Below are 27,777 nucleotides of genomic sequence, written 5' to 3' on the forward strand. Positions count from 1 at the left end.
CTTCTTTTTGGCGAGGTGATGGGGCCCTTTGCATATCTGTGCCCAAGGGCCCGCCGTCTCATCATCACAGTTAAAAAGGCGAAAAAAAGACACTTCAGATATCATGGCATTTACAAACTTTGGCAAGCGCTTCTTTATTTACATCCAGGCTGTCTCGCAGTGTCACAGCTGTTTTCCCTTTTTATCTTTTTTTTTTAAGTTGAATGTTTCACCAAACGAGTTTGCTCTTTACAGATATACAGTGTTTTATGTATACGATCATCTCCCTGTTGGTGACGCTCAGAAAACAGTGTAAACAGAGAGAAAGAGCAGTTCCCACTCTTTACAAACACATGCAGGGAGTGGGACAAACATGTCGACAGTATGTCGGGTTTAGTAACAGGAGACACAGTAGTCTTGTTAACGTTTCGTCAGATATTCTGGCGCTCGGAGCCGAGGTCACCCAGGAGTCCCAGCTTCTCGTTTCCTCCACAAGAGGGTGCAAGTGAATCAGTGACTGTATGACAACAACGTGAATGCCCAGGCCATACAAAGACAAATCACTCCTGGTCGGACACAAGATACTACCAATGACTACTGTTTCTCCTCTAACGAGTGCAGTTAATATAACTTAGTTCTAGTAACAAAAACACAGTTCAGAAAAAAAATCACACCTACAGTTAGTTGCTGGTAGGGCATATCATTTTTGGCAAAAAAGTTTCCAGAAGGCATTTCAACAAAAGTCTTTTGCTCGTCACACAGATGCCAGCTTTTTATATTTACACTCTCATCAGATGTGTTAATTAATGTCCACGGAGCATGCATAGGTCGTCGTGAAATCGTCCAATCACTGTTTGTGTATGCTGGGATGATAAAAAAGGGTCTCACCGGTGATGACGAGTCCCGACAACAGAACTACAGCACAGTGCAAAGAAACCCAGAGAAGGTTGCTGAGACAAAAAAAAAAATCCTCCCTCTGACATTACAACATATACATACAAATCGTTAAAAAAAGGTGTAAAAGGAGTTTGGTGCGGATTATATCGTGTTAACAGATTGAAAGCGAGGGAGGTCTGTCTTTGTAGCAGCTCCCACGATAGTAACGGGATGGACCTAAAATAAACCACCCGACCCAAGATAGTACACAGAGGAACACTAACATTCCTGCCCTACTAATTCAAAACTCATGGAGCTCCCATAATGCACCATGTAGCTCACAACCCCCCCTCTTCCCCAAAAACAAACACGCACAAATAGTCTGTCGTATACTGTACAGTTGGCCCTTTTGAGGGAAAACATATTTACATTCACATCTCTAGAAAAGAACTTCTTCATGTAACATAAAAAGTGTAGAAATGGACAAAACCCTCCAGACCTGGGCTTAAAGTCTTCACTGCAATAACGGTTCGTTTACAAAAACCTGATTGGCTACAAAAGGCAAACATTTGTGACTAAATCCGCGCTCAAATTGTTCAGATTTGTCACGATTCCTTACAAGGAAATGTTTTTGCAATTTTCCATTAAACCCAGGTGGGGATTTTTTTGCCCGTTTCTATTTCAGTGATCATGTTTCTCTTCTTCTTGTTGCAACCTTTGGTAACACCTTCAGCACACTGACTGGCAGAATACTACACGAGGAAGAGGCGGGGAGCGACGAAACAAATCAGTCGACGACACGTAGAGGCATATTTGTCATTTTGCGAGGATTAAAGGAGCACTGTGTGAGATTTAAGGGGATTTAGTGGCATCTAGTGGTGAGGATTGCAGACTGCAACCAGCTGAAACTTCTCCCAGTTTGAATTCCTCCACTGTTTATTGTTCAGGAGGTTTTTTTTAGCTGGAGCCAAATAATCCACAGAGGTCTCTTCTTCTCCAAAACAACAAACCGATGATTAAAGCCATTAAAACACTAAATACAGCAGTTTCACGTTTAAAATCACTGTTGGTGGAGACGCAGACGTGCACGCAGTTCTGCTGTGTTCAAAAAGGATTGTGTTTACTGCATTCACAAAAAGTTACTATATGAACACTTTCTGATGCAGTACTCACAGCCTCTTCAGTAGACATTTTATTAGCACTCCAAGTTTGTGACTTTGTGTGCAAAAGTACAACTGAAGGTCCACTTCAACTCTCTGCAGGTAAATGCGAGGGCTATTTGTCCTTCTACTGCCGACACCAGGTGAGAGTGAAACTAAAAACACGCTGCTGGCTCCGGAGTGAATGCCTATTAAATATTTAACTTAATTTACAATGATGAGGTGGCTGTAGCTGTCTTGACGGCAGTGTTTTGGCCGACACGCTTGCTACACTTACAGTCCAGAAACAAGATAAGATTCAGTGTTTCCCTCACAATCATCTATTTGTGGCAGCCCGTCACAATTAAATACCTGCTGCCACAAGTTGATATTTTACTTTTGGTGCTGGATTGTTCATTAGGAGTACTGTTGAAATATATGTAACATTACTGCTAGTTCCACAGCGTACTCTGGGCACAGATGGAGCAGCAGAACTTCAGGCGCACTGAAAGTGAAACTTAACCACACTCTGCTGAGTCTAAAAGTTTGAATTCACTCACTAACAGCTGCTCCTCTCATCAATTGATCCCATCTGATCAGTTGTGAATAGATCTACAGATCAATTATCCAACCTGCGAGCGACACACCAAAATTTATGTCACACAGACCAAAGCGGACCCTTGCGGTGTGTGTGTGCTCAAGTTTTTTTCTCTAATAACATTTTTTGCTGTGAGAAATAAAAAAACTCAGTGACCTAAACTGATAAAAACACTGAATAAAGCGGATTCACAGAAAACGCAAATGGCTAAAGAATATGTATTTGTATTAAATTATATTCCATTTCTGCCAACATATCCCCCTAAATCCTGCACGCTGGACCTTTAAGTGAAGAAATTACCATGATGATCAATACTTTTGAGTACTGTTTCTACTTCATTACACTTTTCATTCCTGTAATAATACTTCAGTTAATATACTTAATACTGTTGAGGGAATTACTGTAAAAAGAAGTCTGTTTACTGGCGAATGCGACTAAAATGAGACACACTGGAGGTTTTCCAATTGATTCATGAAACCTGAAAAAGAATAAAATCCACACCTCAGGTTTAAAGATAGAGCTGATTCCCTGCAACCCAATGTGTCACACCGTAATCTCGACTTTGCTGGTGTAATTTATCAGTCTTTCAAAAAAAGACACTCTGCTAATGAGAAACAAAAACACACACACAGTCACACGTACAATCAAACAACATGAAATATGAAGACTCATCCGGAGCGCCGGGAGGATTGACTGTGACACCAGGTTACATCATGTCGGACGCAGCAGCGACCTCTTTCAAGATGAGAATCCAAAAACAAAAACACAGCGGTGTGTGAGCAGCCGGTTCAGTTTGTCAGTTTGACATGTTTGCGACTTATTTACAGAAGCAGAGAGGAGCGATGACGAGGAGGTTTTTGTTTATTAGGCAGTGAGTCTGAGGATGCTCGCGGTCTGAGGGGCTCGACCTCCGAGGGTGCAGCTGAATACATGCGGTTAATGATGATGTCCTCACAGTCCGGCACAAAACGGAGCAAATATGCAGCGGATCGAGATCTGGGCTTCCACACGTGCACATCGCTGCTGTGGTGAGAAAACCACCTCCTCTAGATTCCCTTTTTAATTTCAAATCTTTGGAAAGAAATTGCATTTTCTTTCATCACTGTTTTTTTTTCTTCTTATAGTTACCGACGTTTTTAGAGGTATCACCAGACTACAGCGATGGCCTCACACACATCCAAACACACACACACACACACAGCTCTGATGCAGGGATTCAGGAGGGCCTCGCTTTAGGTGTTGCGGACAGCTAAGGCCTGTTCCAGCTCCTGTCTCCTCTGCTGGATCTGTCGAGGAAAGAGGAGCAGAGGAAATACGTCATCTGGAGGCAGAACCAGAGAAGGCTGTTGTGAAGCGAGTGAAAAAGACATTTCCTCACCTTGCAGTAGAAATAGCGGCTGACAGCCTCCTGGGACCAAGGCTCGTGGTAAAACGCCGCCCTCCTCTCCTCCTCAGGGTTCCCCACCACGTCTGTCATTAACTGCAACATATAAGAAAGGACTCATAAGAGAGGTATTCAGATCTTGTACTTAAAGGGCAACTTTTTTTTCTCCACCTGGAAGTGCAGAAAAATTTGCCTTCTGATGCCCTCCAGAGAGATTTTATATATATATATAAAAATAAATGATTAGATTTTATATATTTTTTTTTATGTATAATAAATGATTAAATGTATTTATTTATTCTTATTTTTTAAATTATTATTTCATTTTATATTTCATCTAAATATATTTATTTATTTTTATTTTCTAAAATAATTTATTTATTAAATTAATAAATTACAACTGTTATTTTATTAATAACAAAATAAATAAATTGTAATTAATATTATTATTTAGCTTAATTATAAATTATTACATGTATTTATTAATTAATTAAATTAATAAATAGTATAATATATATTATGTATGCATGAGTAACTGAGGTATATGTTTTTTAACCTGGACTGTGTTTTCCCATGTTATTGCATCGAAGTGACTAATGAGAAACAGTTTTTTAATTTTTAATTTGGTCCAATGTCGAGTGAGCTCGCTGCATCCGGTAGCTGCAAATAAGACACAAACAAAATAAAACAAAAAACAAACGTGGTTCGTCTTTCCACTGTTATAACAATCACCATCTCTGGTTTAGTTGAAATAAACCCTTAATTCAGCCAGTTAGATGTGAAAATATGCTGGCTCTTTACACGCTAAAATTACAGTTTATTTAAACGAAGTCTGGTGGTTTGGTGACGCTGATTTCGGGTCTGTTTCTGGTTAAACAAAAAGGATCTAACTCTTCGATATAAATGTCTGTCTCTATAGAAATCCTTTTCATAATGTTGTTGGAAACGTACAATAACAAACTGAGCCCGTCAGTGGCAAAAACAACACTTTTAGTAAACATTAATTGACAGTGCACAATTTAACCATTATGTTGCAACCTGTTTTGCAATGGGCTCTCACACAATACCGGACCTGTTTGAAAAATTAAGTTTCCACGAGTTACTTAGACACAAAAGCGTGAAAAATATGACCAAAATACGGAACTTACCTTTAAGTAAATGTGGCAATATGGTAAAATTACTCACTACAAGTTAAGCTCTTGTAATATAACAGATTTTAAGTATCAAAAGTAAAAGTACTGATTTAGAATGGCCTGTCAATGAGACATTATATTATTATGTACGCAGTACTTTTATGTTGTAACGGGTGAAAATTAAGCAAATTTAACAGTTTGTACGGTTGGTTAGTCCAACATTCAGTTAATCTATAATAATCTATAACGCATCAAAGTTGCTAACTACAGCTTTTAGATCATTCTGCATTTTATCATCCACCCCAACATCCAAAAACATGCAGTTATGTCCAAATAAAGGCAGTGAGTTGTCTCAATGGGTCACATTTTAAATTGACACGAGTGTGTGTGCATATAAATATCGAACCTTAAGGTCTCGGCTCTGGGATTTGAGCCAGTCCTGGATGTAGCCCTTGGGATCTCTGGAGAAACTGAGCATGAAGTCCCTCTGGATCTTCAGCTGGTTGATGGACTCGATGGTCTCATGGATCTGAAAGAGAAACAGTTACACACATTAAGACAATTTCCTTTATTCATTTAACTGTAACTAAGAAAAAGAACCACAACAACTACAGCTGACTAATATTTGTATCTTAATAAAAAATATCCAGATTTGGCAAAATCTAATAAAATTCATTCTGCATCAAGCCTCAGAACTAAAATCTTCAAACATTTACAGATTTGAAACGCACAGTTCCATAAAATGTTTCCAATAAAACAAATTTATTAAATAGAAACAAATATATCCTTTGCCATCATGTGACTGTAAAATAGCAATAAACATTTTTCTGCCACAGAGCAGAAGCAGAGGAGTAAAGAAAACTGCTCACACAGCAACTAAAGTTAAAATTAAAACGTGTATAAAGGTTACATATACTTTGCATCATTTGGTAACATGTTTTTTTTTAAAAAATGTATTTGTTTATTTAGTTAATTTATTGCAATTTTATAATCTTTAAAAACATAATCTTTTAAAAAAACACATCTTTTTATTTTTTTCTATTTATTTAATCGATTATGTATTTTTAATTTAAAAATATAAATTAATATTTTTTTCTCTTTTTTGTCTTGTGTTACATGTTTGTCTTCTCTAAAACTAAAACCAATACATATAATAAAAAATAATTTTTAAAACGTGTTTTTGTTAAAAACAAATCTTGGTCCAACATTAATAGCACCAATATTTAAAACAGAAGGGCGTGAAATTCATTGCAGGCAAACTGCTGCGATAAAACAAAAGCTCCTGTTCAAATTATATGCAGTAAAACTGGTTGTTCCCATGAGGCCCCTCAGTGAGCTCTGAAGTTGAATCAGCAGTGTGTAGTACTCTGTGATGCCGGTGATGTCACCTTGTTGTCGAGCGATGCGATCTCCTGCTGGTTGGCGGTGGAGAGGAGGAAGCTGCTCATCTGACCCTTCAGGGGGTCCTCCACCTCCACGTCGATGTCATAGCAGGCCGTCTTCTTCTGGTCGTTGGGGTCCACGCTGAGGGAAAGCAAACGTTAATTTATGCAGAAGAAAATCGTTACCGAGGCGGGAGAAAGATCTTTCAATAAATCCTTAAAAGCCCGCCATGGTGCCTGCAGGATTACTGAATCCATGTTCCCTAATTAGATGTCTCTTTTCTTCTTTGTTTTCGTTTGTATGGTGAATAATAACAGTCCTGAATAATTATATGTTTGTTTTACAAACCCTTAAAAAACAATTAGGTCTTGACTGTACAGTCAGCTGCTACCACATACTGTTTATGAGGTCTAACAGCCAATACTTGTGGTGCCGGAGTGGTTAATTAATCTTATTATATTTTATTTCTTTTTTAAAATTACTATATTTTTATGTTAAGTAATAAAGTTAATGGAAAATACAAGAAAAGCAATATATCAAAACTATTTTAAAAAAAGCCTTAAAAGCACATTTTTTAACTTCTGAAGCCACATTGAGAAAACAATGTTTTATAGCTGTTTTATTTAATATCTTTTTAAAATGTCATTTTGTTTTCAGTGGAGGGACCAAAACTACATTAATAAATCATGGCACAACTATCACAACTTCACATTCAGTACAAGGAAATGTGCAAAACATACACAGAAAACCAGTGGTGGAATGTAACTAAATAAATGTACACAGGTACAGTTCTTGTTTTTTACTTCAGTATTTCCATAGTATGTCACTTAATACTTCTAGACAAACATTGTACCTTTTATTTCACTTCATTTATTTGACATCTTTAGTTACTTTGCAGATTTAAATACTTAAAGCCGGGATAGGCAGTATTTTTTGGTTTCACTAGATTAAAAAAAAAAAAAAGCCAAAATGAAGCATTGCCAAAGGGTCGGAGCGAAGTCTCATTTTACATCCAAACAGTACACTAAAATATGTTTCTGTAAACATTTGAGGAAAGAAACAGGCAATGCAGCAATGCATAGTTTGACCAACATTCAGGAGCCGTGATTGACAGGATTCACAGCTGCGTCAGAGATTTCTTGACTCTGATTGGTTGTTTTTGTGAATCTTGAGGTGCCATTAGGAGCAGTATGCTGAGGCAGAGCAGAATGAACATTTTCAGATTATCTGCCTCATGTACTACCATCAGAGTGTAGAGAAAATTAAGAAAATACTTTTTGTCAGATATACTAAAAAAAATTACTTACTAAAGTTCTAAAAAAAACGTTAAAATCAAGTAATAAATTCTGAGGTTATTATGGGTAATTCACATTAGCCCTGTGTCATATAACTCTGAGATGGGCCATTCTGTATGTTGAGCATTTTTGCTTTTTGTGAGGTATATTTTGATGCTAATATTTACATACTTTTACAAGATTTTCAAGGTAGGACTACTATTATAGTTTAATTATTTATAGACTGTGGTCCTGCTACTTTTACTTCGGTAAAAAAAGTTGAAACCTTTTTTTTCTCTACTGCTAAAACCCCTCCTTTATTCAGACTTCATAATTACTGTATTTTAATCCGTTTTATACTGTTTGTAACTCACTGTTATGAATGCCTATCTTGGCCAGGACACTCTTGAAAGAAGAGATTTAATAAAATAAATCAATAAATCAATAAATTAAAAAAATAAAATTAAAAAATAATAATAATAATACATTTTATTTGTAGGCGCCTTTCAAAACACTCAAGGCCACTTTACAAGGCAGAATTTAAAAAAAACAACAGTGTGCCAACAAATTAAATAAATTAAGAAGACAAATTTACTGTGTATTAAATCAGCTTTATAGGGATCAGACTGAAAATGCAGGTTTAAAAGGATGCGTTTTAAGATGAGATTTAAAAATGGAAAGAAAGCCAATGTTCTGGATGTCACCTGGAATATATTAATATTTACAAAATAAGTAAAACAGGAACCCACCTGATGACGTGGTTGATGACGATGGGGTCGGGTGGTAGGAGGAGGTTGGTGAGGCGCTGAGGGATCTCAGAGAACTTCAGTCGAGGGCAGTCAAAGATCTGTAGAGGGTAAAAATACCGTCTGTGTTAACAATTAAACTATCTGACAAAATACATTTTACTTTGTTTATTGATCACTATTGATAAGTTAAATTATTTTGCTAAAAAAAGTGGAGGTATGTGGATACAGACTTTTGTGTACAGGTTTGCTTTAAGAGCGTTGCCTCGGTAATATCAGACTTTCAGCAACACAGAAATGAATATTTATGCAACATCAGTGTGATTTACAGCACATACAGAGTGCCTTACCTGTTGGAAGTACTTGTCACAGTTGATGTACTCCTTGTCATGAGAGTCCTGCAGCTTGTTGGTCTTGACGTACTGCCAGAGGGCCTGGATGATGCAGGAGCGAGTCTGAGTGTGAATGCCAAGCAGGCGAGCCAGGCGAGGGTCCAGCTTAAACTGGGGAGGCTGCAGAGACGATATAATCACATTACAACACTTTTGCACAAACGCCCACCTCAGAGCCTTTACATCATCTCATCTGACACCCTTATCATGTTTCCTCCGGCGTGGAGACGGATGTCAGGTTCAAAACGGAGTCTTTAATGCACTCTGTAATGTTTCTTTAGACCGCCGGTTATCAGCGGCGTGAGGCCTGCAGGTTGTCACTACAAATGCTGATTTCACGGCGTGGATTAGTCACAGAGTTGTAACAGAGAAGGAATCTATTTGTGGACAGAGAAGTAAAGACTGCGTGGCGCCCTCACCTGGTAGTCCAGCATCAGCAGCAGAGTGCAGCGCACGCTCACGTCTCCCGGTCTTTTCACCTGGAAGCCGTCCGTCTCCTGAGTGGTGGGCGTGCGGTGCCACTGAAAGAGCAGAGCATCACACATTGACTGCAGAATTAATGAACTTTTTCACACTTTTTTGTTTGTTTCGCACATTATAATTAGAATTGCTAATTAATTTCTGCTTAAAATCCCTATTTTTTACTCTCAACCGGCTTCTTATTTTCACACTAAAACATCCATTTACCTACAAATGATAAATTATATGTTTACAGTTTACAGGAACCGTGTGGGATTTAATGGCTTCTAGTGGTGAGAATTTGTGAGAAATTTTGCCTTTTTCAAACAAATTAGATTAAAACTTGATTTAAACTTAATTCCTGGCTGCCACAGATGAAGGGAGACGCAGAACATACAGAAAATGGAAAAAAAGAGCTACGTTACATAAACAGCTACAGAAAATAAATTTGTGCTTATTTATATTACATGCAGATTAACCCTTTGAAACCTGAACGTGTCGGCTTGATTTATTTCTTAAACATTAGAGGCCAATAAGCATCTTAGCAAGAAATGGCCCAAAAAAATAGTACTTTTACTGGTAAATTAGAAAATAAAGTAAAGTAAAAAACAAAACAACTAACATTAAAATGACCTCTGAAAGAAAGTGCTATTTTTTTTTTAGCAAATATATAATAAGAAGAATTATAACTATCATTTTCTGAACATTTTTCAGCTAATTTTGCCACCTTTTACAATTTTTTGGCAGTTTGTGGGACATTTTCCCGTGCTTTTAAAAGACATCAAAACACAATTTTCTCAGGTTTTAGAGGTTAAAATGATTGTAAAAGCTGTCAATTGATGTTGATCTAGGTGTTTAAGAGTTTTCCAGGTTTTTCATGACTTTGGGAACCATGTCGTGTATCAAACCACACAAAATAAAAAGGTAACAGCGCGCATTCCTCATAAGATGGCATCCTCGTCACACACAGCATGACGCACCTTCACATTCATTACTTTTACTTTGATTTTTGCTTAATATTGAAACAGGAAATGCTTTAACCAAATTTTCAGTGGCATTAAGGCAGCTGCAGGCTGGTTGAAGTTGACAATTAAAAACAATGTAAAAACAAAACAAATAAGTCATTTGGTTGCACCTGTAGGTTGAAGCCTGGATCTTGACCTCAAACACACAGACTGTGGTTTGGTGGGAGGTTAAATTTCTGCAAGCTAGACATGCACAGTGTGCTGAGTAACCAAGATAGCAAAAGGTTAACCATGTCGCCATGCAGCTGAATGTTATCACAGTCGGGATCACACGGTCAGCGCAGACTTTAAGAGAAAGAACAGAAAAACTAAACATCTGCCTGTCAAATACAATACATTTCCATACGACTCTGTGCTTCAGTCTTTGCGTTTTCTTCAGAACCTCCTCTGTATTTAACCGCAGATGAAATGCTTTTAACATCTCCATTTTATCTTAACTGCTCAGGAACTGAAAAGAAAAGCACTTTAAGCACCATCTTCACTACAGTGTATTGCAGTAACTTGGCATGCAATACACAGTAATGTTTTCCCCCGACCAATGGCTGAGTCAGAACAGATTAAGTGCTGATTGTACCTCAAGGTAGAGAAAAATTTCTTTTGATGGAAAATCATTCAAAGCGATGCACCTGAGTGCCTTGCCAAAATACCCTCTTAAAAGGAGGAACCTTGAGAAGTCATAATTTTCACTTTGGGGCTCCTAAAGTGGGTTTTCTGAAGTCAATACATTTTGTGACGATACAAAGTGAAGGGCAGCTAATGATTGTTTTTAATATGTAAGCACTTGTTTTCTCCAGCGCTCACACCTGCATGTTAAAACAACCTTGCAATGTTGGAAAAAAAAAAAACAAAAAAACTCCACAACCTCTCTTTTCTGTTGTCATAGAAAATCAAATTATTAGAAAAGAAAGAGGGCAGTCCACTCTTTCAGTCTATTTTACTCTGTATTTGTCCAATGGGGATGTACAAAAAGGAGCAGGTTAGTTGGGGTGATTGTAGCTCGAGTCTTAACTAGACACCACAAAATAAGAGTTTTCAGTGAATATTTCTCTTCTGCATGATGAGGAGGCCGTCACTGACCCTGACCGCATGGCTGAACAGTCTTATTCACTGATTTCAGCCACATACAAAAGCACTTTATTATTAATGGACGTGATCCCAAATAAAAGCACTGACCTATGAATGGACAAAACCGTCCAGATAGTGAATGTTGAAAAGATAAAACTTCCATTGAAGCTACAGAGCAGAAAAACATGCCAATTTCCTGCAGAGATTATTAAAAAAACATCTGTTTTAAAGGGTAGCTTCAGTATTTTTTTAAATCCTGGATGTTTCTGTGTCAGAGTGACTAATTGAGACAATAACCTTTACATTTTTCCAGTATTGAGCGAGAACGCTGCAGCCGACAGTCGCGAAACAGGCTGCAATGTAACCACTTAGGGCATTTGGGCAACGTCCATTTACATCCACTTAAAGTGCTTGTTTTTGCCACTGACAGGCTCAGACTGTTATTCTTAGTGTCTGACAACATTATTGAACGGATCCTTACAGAGATAAACGTATGTAAAATGTAATCATTTTTGTTTCACCAGAAACAGCCCAAAAATATCACAAAACTCCATTTAAATACACTGTAATTTTAGTGATTATTTCAGTATAAATCCAGCATATTTTTTTTTTTACATCTAACTGAGTGAATTCAGGGTTTATTTCAACCAAACCAGAGTTGGTGATTGTTGGAACAGTGGAAAGATAAATCAAGATGACTTTATGAGTTTTATTTTGTTTCCGCTGACTTTGAATGAAATTTGTATTATGATGATAAAATTATTGTTTATTTGAATGGAGTCTGGTTGGTTTGGGGATGGCACTTTTTCAGCTGCTTCTGGTTAAACAAAAAGAATCTAAAACATTTTACAATTTGTTTCTGACACAATTTTTGAGCCGTTTCATTGAAAATCTACTCTCCAAATACATCCAGACTGCACCGTATTATCTACCTAGCCTCTTTGTTATTGGCTTCTTAAAGAATGTAAATAAATGCAAATAAATTAAGGCCAGAGCATGTAGTGACACCACCACTGTTGGCATCTGAAGCCGACATTCATTCATTTCAAAAATCATCTTAACAAACACTATAAAGTCTGCTATCGTTTTGTAAAAGCAGTGTAAAGGTTGATCTGACGGTGAGTGTGTAGCTCTTAAATTAGCTCTTCCTGTGTACTCAGGCTGCAGCAGCCATGTTTGAAACTGACCTCAACCAGGTGGTTGTCAGGACCGTACAGGTCTTTGTCCAGCTCGATCACCAGGCTCTTAAAAAACGAAGAGAACTTCTTTTTCTGCTTCCCCGGCTGTAAAACAGACAGAGAGAGTTGTTAAATTAACATCTAAAATAAGAGACGCATGCACATTAAACACACCAGTCGACATTTCTTTGCTTAAAGCAACGTTACTCGTCAAAAAAACCACAAGAGGCCGAGTGAGATCAGCAGGAAAGTGAGACACTAGACATTCTCAGGGTCCACTTCCTGCGAGCTTAACCAGAAATATTTGTGGTTTGTGAAACCTAAATGCTTCCTACCGCTGTGAGACGATGGCCTTGCCCCTGACTGCTAAGAACATCAGAGCTCGCTGAAGGGAGGCTTACTGTCCAAAACAAATCTAAGATGCTCCTGCTTTTCATGCTGCATCAGTCTCGCGACATCAATCATTCATTTTATATTCAGAGCCAGACGATAGTTTTCTGATGTTGTTTGAGCACATCATTACCAAGTGTGACTCCTGGCCAGAAACGACCCAGAGCGGCACACTTTCATACTAAATGGGATGATTATAATCTCAGTTATTTTTTAGAGGACAAGCAGCTATTTGATGATATAATACACCATGCAGGCCATCTGTATCACAGGAACTGTAGTTTTTAAAGTTGTCTAAATTTCAAAATGTGCCATGTATGAAATAAGGTGTAAATGAACTAAAAAAATGCACTGTTTATAAATACATATTTATATATATTTATTTTTTCCAGCGTTGTGCATGTGTTCCTGCTCTAGTCGTTAGGTAAAAGGTCAGTTTTTCCAACGAGTATTATTTCTCCACAATGTCTTCACACTGTCCTAAGGTCAGTATAAGGATCTAGAACAGATAAATGTCCTTTTTATGAATGATGTCCTCAGGTATCAATCCTAGATACACAATCAGTGGGTCCCTTAGCATCTTGTACCCTAAAATCAAAATAACCCCATCCCAAAATGTTTATAATTTTATACATGACCAAAATATATGTGACTTTTTGACATTCACTGGCCCACAGCATCTCCAGCAGTGCTGTTGTTTGCCTAATTGTTTGTATTTTATATATGGTGTAATAAAAAAATCTAATTTAATTTTTCCAGACGAATTCTTGCCATCTTTTAGAGCTGGTGGAGGTTTGCAGATTAATGTTTAATTCTGCTTCCCATTTTGATTCCACATGAGGGGGTTCGTTTATACGCACCAGCCAATACTCTTATCACATCATTGGCTTCTTCTCAAATTTCTTTTTTAATGTCACTTTAATAAAGGTGAAAATACCAAAACAAGTCCCCATTTTCTGAATTAAATTCTAATTTTCAAATGTTTTAAAAATGTTTCCATCTACAGGTTTACATATAGCTGTGATTCCTTTTTCTCTTATGAATGTGTTTTCTGTCTGTCCAGATCTAAACCTGGAGGTCTGAAAAGGCCGACTCAGAAGCTCCCTGTCCCCGTCCAATCTGCGTCTTTTGACGACATCATTCCAGATTTTTTGCGTTTTCACCCTTTTGGTCAGTGTAGTCTTTTCCTCCAAGCCTGGCCTGAGGTTTGGGATGGCCCAGATTCGTTTGTTTCCATCGAGATTGGTACTCTGCACTGTAAATTTTAGACCAACAAAACTTACATCATCCAACAGCTTCCCCTCGACTCGCAGCTCCCATGATGCAATGCTGCCATCTGAGTCATCGGCGTCCGGTCTAGCAGGGTTGAAGGTGTTGGATATGTAAAGCCTCAGTTTACGCTTCTGCTGCTGACACAAGGGCACATAAAAATACCACAAATTAAACGCACATTTCACAAAAACCTTTAATTGAAATGTTATGCTGCAGGTGCCCAAACTGAACTAATAAGCTCAATATAACAGCACGTTAACAACATCAATAATAAGATATTTTTAGGAATTTCCGATATTTTTTCATATATTCATTGTAAATTGCTTATATTTATATTATGTCTCTTGGCTTTTGCAGCGTTTATTGTTATGAGACAACTTCCTTGTATGTGCACATACTTTGCAATAAGACCATTTATAATGAGTCTGATTGAAACAGTGATTTAATATAACAAGAATCAAGATGTCAAATGAGTCTTCAGTATAGAAAAGGGACATTTGTGTTTTGACATGAGACAAAACAAAAAAAAAAAAGGAAAAAAATCCTCTATAAAAAGATTATTTGTTAACATTTTTAAACCTTTCAGTACTGTTGAGATGCAAAAATGACTTAAAAATGACTTGAAATAAACCTTTTGGTCCTTTCAGAAACTCTGCTTTACACCTTTAGGAGAGCATTGGCTCACTATTTCCTTTTTTGTTGTCCTTACCTTCATTGGTCTCTTCAGTGCTTCCTGGATGTCCACACGTTTGCGCATGATGGTCTGGTCCAGTTTACGCTCAAACGCTAGCAGATCCATGTAGGCCTGAGACTCGGGGACCAGCTCACGGATCTGCTCAGAAGGGAGGCAATCTGATGTTAAATTCTTTAGATCCCACACATGAGATTAAGAAATCAGATTTTCTTCACATATACTAACTAAATATCACTTAAAGGCTTAAGAAGATTAGCCGTCTGCTCTGCGTTCGTGCTGCAGGGGGTCCTGTGTCTTGTTTCAAGGACATTAAAACCCATAACATATAGCTTCTGTTAAAGGAATAGTATATTATGTGTAGAATAACAGGAAAGCTAGTCGGGCCAGATACCCTGGACATCAGCGACTACCCGTTTTCTTTTCTTTTAAATTTAATATTTATTTTTTTTTATACTTGGTTTTTCAATTTTTTTGTTTACTTTCTTTTTTAAATTTAATTTACTTATTTTTCCTTATTATTTTTGCCTATTCTTGTTGCTAGGCATGACACTTACTAATGTTCTATCTGGTATTATTATATTTTTTTTAATTTTCTGTTATTTTCCAGTTTTTACTGTACATTTCTAGTATGTCATAATTCCACTGGCCACTTGCTGCCCATGAGAGAGATCTGCAGGACAGGGTGGGGTTACACTGAATAAGGTTTATGGTTGTTAGGGTTAAGTTTCAGATAAGTCCTGGTAAAAAAAATAAAATAAATATAAAGAAAAACAGAGAAAATATGTTCTGCTTTATACCACCGGCCTGTTTCAATAAAATATTGAAGTATAACAGGAAAGGAATAGTTGAAAAAAAGTTTTGGTGAAACATTATCTCTTGCCGAGTAAGATGACAAGATTGATATCAATCTCACATCTGCACAGTAAATAAGAAGCTACAGCCAGCAATCTTAGCTTAGGTTAGCATAAATACTGGAAACAGAGGTAAACAGCTGGCCTGGCTCCTTCCAAAAGTAAAAAAAATCCACCTAAAAGCACCTCTAAAGCTCACTGATGAAAATGTTTTATCTTGTTTTCTACATATTTTCCAAATTGACAAAATGTTTCTTTAATTTATCTGTTTAACAACATCACATAAGGATTCTGCATCAACTTATGCCACGTCTTCACAGACGCTGAGTGACTTAATCCCAAAACTTATTTCTATGTCTTTTCTGTCAAATAAAACGTTCTTGATGTTTTGTTCATCGTTTTATTAGCCTGGGAACCAGACCAATCTGTGAGCTCATGTTTTTATTTGCTCTGGCGATGTTAAGCTATTATTTCATACCAATTTCCCCCAAATTCAGCCTGACATATTTACTATTCTTTAAAAGTTAATGATCTCCGCAAGAATTTGAAATTAAGTTCAGACGGTCTGTACAAAGTCTGGCTGCACAACATGTATCCATGCTGACTGACCCACCTGCAGGTCAGTGGGGTTAATACAGCAGGTTAAACTCGGCTCGCAGATCATTTATGCCTCCCAGTATTGCAATGTTAAATATGTAGTGAATAGGTCTGTCATTTGGAAGAGGCGCCCTGTTGTTGATGTTTTTGTTTTTTGGGTGTTGTTGGTGTTATTATAGTTGTCTATTCATTTTACGACTGCTACACAGCACACAATACATTTCTGACAGGACAAATGAATATCTATCTGTCTAACTTTATCATTACATCTGTTTACAAACTCTCACGCAACTCGTGCAGTATAATCCAAGTCTCATTGAACCAGTCGTATGCTCAGTACTTCCCAAACAGACAGTCCTGTCTGATGGTGAACTGATTAGAAAGTTAAACTTATTTATGCTCTCTTCAAAGCCAGACTCCACTGATAAAAAGAGTAATTTTACCGAAATGAACACAGGAGCTGCTAATCGACCACTGCCTCAATCTATTTGAGCTACTGTGTGATTTTGGGGAAACTGAACTAACCCTTTAAAACACCAAAGTCACTCAAAAACACAAACAAACTAACTGATTGAGCCAGTGGTAGATTAGCAGCTCATGTGTTCAGCAACGTAAAATTACAGTTCTTGTCAATGGAGCCTGGCTTTTGATAAATTTCCCTTTACGCTCAGATCCCAGTCGGACAGGGCTATCGGTTTGGGAAGTACTGAGCACAATTGGATAAATGAAACTTGGATTACACTGCATGAGTTGTGTAAGAGTTTCTCAATGGATGTTTTGATAAAGTTTTGCTGTTTTTAAACTCGCACCATAGATTCTTTGTTCATCTTGGAGGCATGCAAAAAAAAAAAAAAAAAAAAAAAAACGTAGAGTAACTGATATCAAAATGACCACTCAAACTGTAATGTCCCATGTTGGACTCCAGTCAGGGTCTCATGTTGCATGATGTTCCCCATCTCTCTGAAGTATCAATTATCTAATGCCCAACATTTGTAAAAATGCCCCGTGACATAAAACATCCTGAGTTTGAGGAGGCTTACTACCTCGTCATTCCAAAAAAATCCTCAGATTGTAAACATCACAGTGTGTGGACTAAAATTAACTGTTTGCAACATTTGCTCCATATGAGACTCATTTTTCTCCCAAACTGCTGCCTAATCCACCGTCCTCACCATTCTGGGGACACTGGGGGATAAAAATGAGATGCAGAGTGTGCAGCCAACCAGCCAGGACTCACACATTACCATACCGATGAAAGTCCTCGGAGCATCAAGGGCTGCTGCTTACTTACCAAACTGTGCACACACACACACTCCTACAGTTCGCTCCTTCTCTTCCCTCCCTCTTCTTCCCTCTTTCATGTTTCCGTCTAAATGGCTGCCTTCATTGTTCCCTCTCATTCCTCCTCTATCTCCATCTCGCTGCCTTTCATCGGGGCCGAGGTGCCGACGGAGCAGACGGAGGAGTGTGGCAGACATTCCCTGTCCCTGACTCATTATTGTGGAGTGGCGCCCCGGCCATGCCTACTGCTATCTCTCTGTCTGGGCTATGTTAGGAGGGATAAGACCAGAGCCAAGACGCTCACAGCCTCCAGTAGTTTCAGTGTGGAAACCTTGTGTGAGCTGGCCAGGACGTGGTGAGGTGATGGCGTGGCACAGGGCCGAATACTGAAACCACGGGGTAGAAATCGCAACCTCGGTCGGCACAGACTCACCTGTGGCAACGTGGCAATTTCTGCTTCGGTTCTACTTGTGGTTGCGCCTCTGCCATATCCCGCTGACTACTTCGATTTAAATCAATGAGCCACTATCCAAACAACAGAATGAAACCCTAAAAAAAACCCTCCTGATCGCTCCCCTTCATGCTCTCTTCCCTCATTTGGAAATAACACATAATCATCTGGCCCTCTGCGCCTTTCAAGAACCCCTGACATCAAAAACCGAGCAGGGTTTTTCTGCTCTGCACACAAAAGATAATAACACACACATAAAAAAACACAGCAACAAAGGTAAAAAAAAATATGCAGCCTCACCCTTTGCGGAAGAATCTTGTCTGCCATTTTCCTTCTCTTAGCACTAGAGAGAGGGAGAGAAAGACAGAGAGAAAGAGGAAAAAGAGAGCATGTTACTATGGTGACTGATAGCGTAGCACCCAGGCCATCTGCTAAAATGCTGGGCCATATCCAGCACCCCAGCATCCCAGCTGTGTGTGTGTGTGTGTGTGTCTGCGTCTGTGCTCTTGTGCTTGTGTGCGGTGTCTGAAATGCAGCGGTCCACCTGGAGAACGAGAGCCTCTCACAGCCAAAAAAGTGTCACATCATACACATCTTGCCTGACATATAGGCCTAGGCAATGTACTTACACACACACACACACACTCTGCAGAATCGCTGGGGCCGCTGCAGCAGGACTCGGATGGTGACAGGATGTGTGTATAAGAGTTTCTAGGAATGATTTTCACAGAGGAGCACGTATGTATGTGTGTGATTCCTGGCATTTCCTGCTGTGTGAGAACAGCTGTTTGTTTTATCTTATACTTACCAGAAAGAAGCTGAGAACAATAAGACAGTTTGTGCCAAGTTGGTGCCTTTGTCAGAACTTTCTTACTTGGAGAAACTGATTACAAAAGAAACACTGCGGCCTCCTCCTCTATTTAAAGTTTCCTCAAATATTCAGTCTGTGATATTTAGATTCATGCAAGTGTTCTGGTGTTGGTGCCTGCAGAAGGACGCTGCCTATAAAACGCCTGAATGGCACTACACTGCAAAAAGAAGATTTTTTTAAAAGTAAGAGTGACTTATTTTAGGATGCTCTAACAATATTTTTTGCTAGGTGGGGCACCACATCCTAAAGGATGTTTGAAATGATTTCATATTATTCTTTGTCATCCTGTTTTGGGATATCATCTCCTAAACTGAGCTTAATTAACCCTTTGAAACTTGAGCAAATTGGCTCGATTTCTTTCAAAACACATGGGAAGAAGGTAATGAAAGAAGAAATAGCCCCAATTTTTGTTAAGAAATTAATTAAAAGTACAAGAAAATTACCTGAAAGGTAATTAGGTAATTTCATTTGTACTTTTTTTTTAAACTTATTTCCAGCTAATTTCTGGGTCAGTTCTTGTTAAGTTGTTCATTGCTTTCTTTCCATGTTTTAAAGAGAAATCAAGCCAATTTGCCCAGGTTTCAAAGGGTTAAAGATCTTTTCTATGCAAACAATAGATACATTTCTTTCAAAGTTTGGTTGCGTATTTGTTCAAATTAATGTGCACTTTACAAGTGTGACATAGGATGCTGACTGCACAGCATAATTAGTACACAGGTGTGTCTCGGCCTGTCTTGTATGGCTGGAACTAAACTAAACTATAAACAATACATTAGCATGCATTTTGGTATAAATGGAGATCTGAATTCACAGAGATGCCATGATGAGACCTGTTGCAATGCCATTCATCCACCGCCATGACCTCATATTGCAGCATGATAATGCACGGCCCTATGTTGCAGGGATCTGTACACAATTCCTCAAAGTCGAAAACATCCTAGCTCCTGCACGGCCTTCATACTCAGCAGAAATGTCACCAATTAAGCATGTTTAGGATGCTCTGGATGGCGTGTACGAAAATTTGTTCTAATATCCAGCAACTTTGCACAGCCATTGAAGAGGAAAAAGCCAACAGTAAACAACCTGAAACTCTTGTGTTGTACTGTAATGGTCACACCAGATACTGACTGATTCTTTGGGGTATCTGTGACCAAAAAGAGCATTCCTGTAGCGCTAGTCATGAGAAATCCTAACAAATGTCTTTTTTTTTAAAGATAAAACTGCACATTTTAGAGGTCCTTTTGTTGAGACCAGCCAGAAGCACACCTGTGTCGTAATGATGCTGTGTAATCAGCATCTTGATATGCCACACCTGTCAGGTGACTGATTATCTTGGAGAGGGAGAAGTGATAACAGATTTTGAACAAATTTGTGACCAACTCTTGAGAGAGATAAGTCTTTTGTGTGCATAAAAGAAGTTTTAGATCTTCTGTCTTTTAGACCTGTGAAAAATGGGAGCAAAAATAAAACTGTTGTCTTAATTTTTTAAAACATTTTATTTGCATAAAATATTTGCAAAGGGAAAGATAAAAAAAAACAAATGTCTGTTTCAGGTTAAAGTGCATGTTGGTTAATAACATTGCCGACATTAACCTTTTTTGAGCTATTACAGGGAAAGATACCAGAACAATACAGAAAAATCTCTGTATGTATCATCATATCACCCAGCCCTATTTTATGCTATATTTTCTTTGGATGACATATTTTTCTTGTTAGTAGAGAGGCTTTTTTTTTTTTGCAGTGTAGAGAATTTTCTATCACAGAGCCCTGCATTGGTCTGTGAGGCAGTATGTTACATCAGCATGCCAAATACTGAAACAAGCCTGCTGCAAGGAGAATTGAAAGATCTGGGGGTGCATTGCAAAGAAAAACACAAACCTGCATCACAATCATTTTATACTGTTTTAAAAGAGGGGTTTCTAGATTTAATTCTACTTTATTTTTTATGTTCTTACTAAAAAAAAAAAAAAAAAACTGTTCTCATCATGCCATGCTCCAGTCCAAAGCATGCACCACTACATTTTAGGGGGTCAACGTCTAGGCCTGAACGTATGGTCGGCCAAAACAACTCATTCAGGGAGTGCTGGACTCAGGTGGTTAAAAAAAAGGCCAGAGTCATCAAACGTGAGAAAATGGACATGCAGCAGAATAAACTCCTACTTTGATCCGAGCGTGGGATCTGATTGGGGCTCTCTCATGTCCATCTGCCTCGCCGGCATCTCATTGGCTCCGGGGAATCCGACTGGCTTCCTAAGAATTGGTGAGGATTTGAAGGTTGGCGGATTAGAGTTGTGGCGAGACACACACTCAAGTACGATGTCAGAGGGGGAACACCTGGTGGTTCTGGCTGTCTGTGTGTCTGTCTGTGTGGGATGTGTGTTAAGTTCAAGGGTCTGTTAGTGGGTGCAAACTTTCAAACTCAGACAAGGGCAGGCACTGGGATGGGCGTGTGACTGCGTCCATGCACGCACAGAGTGCAGCAGAGGAGGAGCTGGGAGGCGTCTCGCTCATCTGAGGGACGCGCTCATTCAACAAAGTTTCTCTGTGAACCAAAACAAGCATGCTTCACACACACAGACAGACAATACACTGACAACAGACACACTGGGAAACGGGCAAACAGGCAGTTCAACTCTATTGTTCAGCTCTGAATTGCAAATGTAGATGTTGCATTGATGAAATAATGTCCAGATGAAGACAATGTGCATACTACTATAACTTATTGCTCATTTCCTAAACTAAATTGCAAATCTTTCTAAGTATTTTCACTATTCTGAAGCTGCCCCAGCACCGAGAAAACTATTTTATTATCTCATGTAGCTAGCTACCCTGAGTGTCTGTAAGCGTCACAAGCAGCAAGGAACATTTTTTAGCGTCATTCAAGGACACAGAGACGAAAGTTAACAATAAAAACCAAGGTTCAGGGGTCCATATCAAAGATCAGAGCTTTATAAATAATGCAGTCCTCAAGGGAAATAAAAGGTCAAATTGAAAGTTAAAAAAAAAAAAATCCCCAACATGTGCACAAAACTATTGTATGGGGGGAGATGTACGTAGGTAAGCCTGGTTTTCAAGAAGAGAGGAGCAGATCATTACAGTCTTGACAACTTGACACCAATGAGAAATCACTTCAGGGGTTAAATTTCTCTTGTGAGTTGGTGCACCTTGACATCGCTGATGGGTTTGGTTACACGCTTTGTCACAAACTTTAAACTTAAACTTAAACTTTATAGGACATAACTTAAAACAACAGTCTGCATCTTGGTTCTACAAGGATGGTTCACCCTCAAATGCATATTTTTACACTAACCTGTAGTGCTGTTTTATCAGTCTAGATTGTTTTGGTGTGAGTTGTTGAGTTTTAGAGATATCTTAGAAATGGCTCCAGATGCAGTTTTGCAGACTACTGACTTCACAACATAACACCCTAACCATAGTGTGTCTGCAGCCACAACTGCAGATAGACCTACTTGTCATTTCAGCCACTCTCATGAATAAATAAAATAAAATAACATCAATATAAAGCTAAATTAGCAGAGAATATCCAGTGGGTTCCAAGACTGCATTTCGGCCAATGCACTCTGCTTCTGCACACGTCCTGTTTCCCTGCTGTTCATACGTGATTGATCAACACTATTCGGACTTCAAACAGATAGCAGAACACTTCCAATACCAAAATCTTGCGTCATTTCAGCTTAAAAATGCAATATCTGTTCCTTTTGTGCCAACAAAATGCATTTGAAAAACTCCTCAGCAATGTCTGTTTCCAGAAATCATGACCTTAGTACACAATATAATCCACAGACTTTGTTGATTATTGGTAAATATCAGCACAGGTCAGGGGAAAAATATGTGTTTTTGATTTTGGGCTAAACTGTCACGTATGCGCACTTGCGCGAGACCAATGAAAGCTCAGGGTATCTGCATGCCACTGTTTACATGCTACCTGAAAGCCTTAAGTTTTAAATCCGACACACTTTGCTTTATCTTTTTGTTTACAGTTTCTCTATCTTTTTTTTTTTTTTTTTTAAAAACCCAAAAACAAATCCTATGGTAGTCATTTTTCTATTCAAGAAGCGAACTAAGATAATGAAATTTTAGGAGGCAATATATAAGTCTTGAAACCTTTAAACGCTGTGAAAAAAATAATTAAAATTTATATATAAATTTTTATATATATATTTGTTTTTTCTGCAAGAAATTTATTGATTTTGAAAATTGTGAGAAATTGTCCAGAGATCATGTGCCATGCAGTGTGATGTCACAGTATGATGTCACAGTGTGATGTCACAGTATGATGTCACAGTGTGATGTCACATTTTTGGAATTGTAAAGCCCAATGACATCACATCTATCCTTTGATGACAAAGAATGTTCGTGCCTTTAATCCTCAGAATTATATATAAGTTAGTCTGACAGGTCAGTTGACTTCAGTATCACTCCGGTGCTGCATCAGATATCTTCGGCTTGCCAAGCAACAACCGTCCAGCCAGAGAAGGATTTTCTTTACCACACACCATCTTCAAGAAACCTTTCTTCAGCCTTCCATCGATCTAGTCCAGCCTGCCTTAACTTTGGACAAATACAGCTACTTCCAAGTAGTTAAAGTCTGAAGTTTGAAGTGTCAGGCTGACCTTGGCTAGACTTCTTTCTCACATATCACGTTTGTGACTTTGAGAAACTTGGACTACAACATGCAAAACCAGGACAGCTCGGTTCAGGAGGTGCAGGTGGGAGAATCCTCCATTCCCACTCCCAGCGCACAAATCCAGGACCTGCAAAAGTCCTGTGAGCTGCCCATGGACGTTGCTACTCTGCAGCAACAGATCGCCCTCAATGACCTGGAAAAGCAGAAAATCCTGAAGGCTCTCAAGTCAGAGAGAGCCATGAGAAAACAGGCAGAGGGCGAAAAGAAGAAATTGGCCAGAGAAAAGGATGAGGTGATTCGCTCACTCACAAGTCTGTCTCAAGACAACCACTCTCAGGAGGCAAAGTTTGACTCCAAAAAGTTGCTGGAGGAAAAGGATGAGCTGGTCCGCTCACTTCAGCAACAACTGTGCAAAGCACAGAGAGAGAACATGGAAGTCAAACGCTACTGGAGTGCTGAGTTAAACCGGGTCTCTGAGGTCTGGAACGAGCACAACAGGAGTATGAGAGAGTACTGGGAGAAGGAAGCCACCTACGTCAATCTTACCTCAGCCAACTTAGCGGCCTCCCAAGCAGAGTTGCGCCAGGTTTGTCTTGAGAAGGACAATCTGGTCGCACAATTTACTGCTCTTGAGGCCAGAATCTTGGAGTATGAGACCAAGCTCCAAGACAAAGACAATAAGATCATCCAGAGCGAGGCAGAGTGGACAGTAAAACTCGCCGTTCTGGAAGCTCGTACGATGACCGAGCTGGCTGCCAAGGAGGAGAACTTCATCAGAGAGGACTGGCAAAACAAAGTCTGCCAAATGGAGGAAACCATCAAGCTCCAAACACAACAAAACACCAGCCTCCAGGAACGTCACCTCAGTCTCCAGGAGCTCCAGAGAGACAGCATCACGAAAGAGGAGGATTTGCGCCAACAAATGCGTCAGATGGAGGAGAACATCAAACCTCTGACTGATGAAAACACCGACCTTCAGGTGCGCAACCTCAGCCTCCAGGAGCTGCTGAAAGCCAGCAGTGAGAAGGAGGAGGAGTTGTGCCTGAAAAATGGCCAAATGGAAGAGACAATCAAGCTCCTGACGGAGGACAACACCGGCCTCCAGGAGCGTCTCCTCAGCCTCCAGGAGCTCCAGAGAGAAAACAGCACAAAGGAGGAGGATTTGCGCCAGATGGAGAACAACATCAAACTCCTGACTACTGAAAAGACTGACCTTCAAGCGCGCAACTCCAGCCTCCAGGAGCTGCTGAAAGCCAGCAGTGAGAAGGAGGAGGAGTTGCGCCAGAAAAACAGTCAAATGGACGAGACAATCAAGCTCCTGACGCAGGACAACACCGTCCTCCAGGAGCTTGCACAAAAAACAGACAAGGAAAAAGCAAGGATGAAGAAGGAGGAAAAGAAAGCAACTAAGGAGGAAGAAAAAAGGCTGAAGAAGGAGAGGAAAGAGAGAGAGGAGAGAGAGAAGAGACAGAGAAAGGAAGATGAGAAAAGACGAAAGGGCGAGCTGAAAATACAGAAGAAAGAAACGGCAGAGAGGGAGAAGAGAGAGAAGAAGGAGAAGGACGAAAGAAAGAAGAAAGAGAAGCAGGAGAGGAAGGTGAGGGAGAGGAGAGGGGAGTAACATCCTTTCTCTTCTCAAGGGTTTCCGGGTGATCCGGTTCCCGAAAAAAAACCTACGAGGGTAATCTCCGGGTGATCCGGTTCCCTCAACAATGGACAGACAAGGGTAATCTCGGGTGATCCGGTTCCCTTCAATCAATAATCAATTATCATCTACCCCAACCCCCATCCCTCACCCCTACCCCCCATCCCCCACCCCTACCCCCACCCCCCTAATAAATAAATAAATAAAATAAATAAATAAATAAAAAATAAATCTTATCCGACAGTTTGTCTTTTTAAATCAGCTGTAATAGCACTGCACCATTACCATAACATTCTGACTTTGGGGGAAAAACAAGTGTTGCCATTTAAATGACTTCATGTGTACATAGAAAGTGGAACAAGAACAGCTTTCAGTTTACGTTGGGTATACCTTGGATGTGTATTTTCGGTGAATTTAAGTACATTTTACAGGACAAGTTAGCAAGTAAATTTCAGCCAATATTTTCATGAGATATGATATGGGGCACATGTTATGGCATTCTAATGTCAGCATACTGCATATGAAAATTAAAAGTAGTTACATTATGGATTGTTAGGGTTGGAGTAAGAGTATCAGAGTAAACCAATCAGAGGAAGAGTATGATGAGCCATTCCTTTGCCATACAAGGGATTTACAAACTCGCCTCTTGGTTCCCTTCCTCGTCATGAAGTCAATGGGATTTTTTGAATGGGTTTCTATAATTAGCAGTAAAGGCATCTTTTGTTTGAAAATCATCAAAAAAAAAAAAATAAATTTTTTTTGAAATTCCAAAAAAGTTAAAGTAATAAAAATAACCATTTTTTGTTTTTGAAAATGAAAATTGCTTCTTCTTTTGTTTTTAATAAATTATAAAATTATTTTTAAAAACTTTTAAAAATCTGCAATGAATAATAATCATAATAATAATAATGACAGATTTAATTTGTTCCATGACTGCAAAATATTTATCCTGTATACAATATACTCACTGTACTTACTGTATAAAATAAACACGCAGACATTCACATTCACAGTGAGCAGTAGAGTGAGACTTTGTTTCTTGCATCGTGGACATGATTCATCATTATTTTTCACTGTCACCGACAGGTGTGGTGTCGCATTATTTTACAGATTTTATCGAAAGGCCACTTTACGCTCGTGTGTGAAATCCAGAGCTCTGACAACAACGGACTCATCAAAACTCTCACAATGCGACGGCTGCTGCGACCTTCATCCACATCTGCAGCTCACCAGCTGTTTTCGTCAAAGGGATGTTGTTGCTTGCTGCTGATTCCACAAGTCTCTCTCAGGCTCCTGGGTAATATGTTAACACTGGCGTGCAGATACCGCGAGCTCTCGTTGGTCTCGCGCAAGTGCACATACGTGAATGCAGCTCCAACACTAGGAGCTACAGGCTACAACAAGGCTAAAAATATGACGCCACTGACGTTTCACAGGTAAAAACTTCTTAAAATCAAGACTTTAACCTAACCTTTTCCCTACAAATTACACCTAGATAGTAATTTGCAATAACAAACATTTTCTATTCACATAATTAGAAAAGTTATGTTGTGTTAAGTTGTGTTTTCCAAGTCTTACAGCCACATGTAGGACTCATGAGGATGTGAACCTTGGTGTCAAAGTCTTGTGCCCGCTGTCTGCCTGTGACTTATGTGGCACGTCCCACAATACACAAAATGTCCCCCTATTTGGGAAAACAAATTAGTAGTATATAAACGTAACTTCTAGGACACAAGGTTGAGTATTCATAGCACTTTATGCAAAGCAAAACGCAATCAAATTCTATTTTTAGTAGCAGCTTTGCGTAGGACAGCGTTTGCTCTGCAGTGCGAGTGTCGCTGGGACCATAAGGTCTCAATGACACTGCAAACACAGGTGGCCCGCCCTCAGCTGGCAGCAGCGTGGGGGTCTGAGCTGGATGGATCGGAGCCGGGGAGCTGGAGCATCAACTTATTTGCCAGAGGAGAGGACACACACTCTCTTGCAAAAGCAAAAGAAGAGACAGAGACACCTGGACAGGTCACCCTGGACCATCGATCAGACCCTGGGCAGCCAGCCGGGCCGCTCTGGGGGTTGAGGCCCCGACGCAGGACAACATTTCCCCTGACCTGTTCAACAAGCCTGCTTAATTGTAAGAGGATCAATCGTGCTGCAGATACTGAGAGAATGAAACCGAGAGAGACAGAGGTCCACTGAGTGCACATATTGATCTCCTGTCTAATGACCATACCTGCCACACACTCGTCTCCTAACAGACATCCATCCACTGTGTGTGTGTCTGTGTGTGTGTGTGACTGGGATACTGATGTTCAGATCCTTTGTCAAATAGCAGACAATAGATGGTACTAATAGAAGTACGAGAGGCTGAACGCCTGCAGACAGCGGTACCGACACCACATAGATAAGACCATGGGGAGGCAACAACAACACATGAAGAGTGACCAGA

The 27,777-nt window shown here is 39.3% G+C and overlaps 1 protein-coding gene across 6 annotated transcripts in view; it reads right to left on the minus strand.

The window, feature by feature from the left end:
- Positions 1-1,788: 1,788 nt before the first annotated feature.
- The window catches only part of smarcd3b (SWI/SNF related, matrix associated, actin dependent regulator of chromatin, subfamily d, member 3b), a 56,435-nt gene continuing 30,446 nt past the window's right edge, over positions 1,789-27,777 (minus strand). For 3 of the 6 annotated variants that reach the window (XM_042510556.1, XM_042510554.1, XM_042510557.1), the window contains exons 3-14: positions 21,199-21,288; positions 18,468-18,510; positions 15,003-15,125; positions 14,305-14,430; positions 12,641-12,736; positions 9,324-9,425; positions 8,863-9,024; positions 8,516-8,613; positions 6,498-6,633; positions 5,516-5,638; positions 3,971-4,072; positions 1,789-3,878 (exon numbers count right to left, since the gene is read on the minus strand). In XM_042510556.1, the coding sequence (XP_042366490.1) occupies positions 3,825-3,878; positions 3,971-4,072; positions 5,516-5,638; positions 6,498-6,633; positions 8,516-8,613; positions 8,863-9,024; positions 9,324-9,425; positions 12,641-12,736; positions 14,305-14,430; positions 15,003-15,125; positions 18,468-18,510; positions 21,199-21,288 (1,255 nt within the window). In that variant the 3' untranslated portion in view covers positions 1,789-3,824. The remainder of the gene's footprint in view (positions 3,879-3,970; positions 4,073-5,515; positions 5,639-6,497; positions 6,634-8,515; positions 8,614-8,862; positions 9,025-9,323; positions 9,426-12,640; positions 12,737-14,304; positions 14,431-15,002; positions 15,126-18,467; positions 18,511-21,198; positions 21,289-27,777) is intronic. The other 3 variants (XM_042510555.1, XM_042510559.1, XM_042510558.1) reach the window with 3 other exon arrangements.

The sequence above is a fragment of the Plectropomus leopardus genome, chromosome 21 (genome assembly GCF_008729295.1).
Source record: "Plectropomus leopardus isolate mb chromosome 21, YSFRI_Pleo_2.0, whole genome shotgun sequence".
NCBI classification, from domain to species: domain Eukaryota; kingdom Metazoa; phylum Chordata; class Actinopteri; order Perciformes; family Serranidae; genus Plectropomus; species Plectropomus leopardus.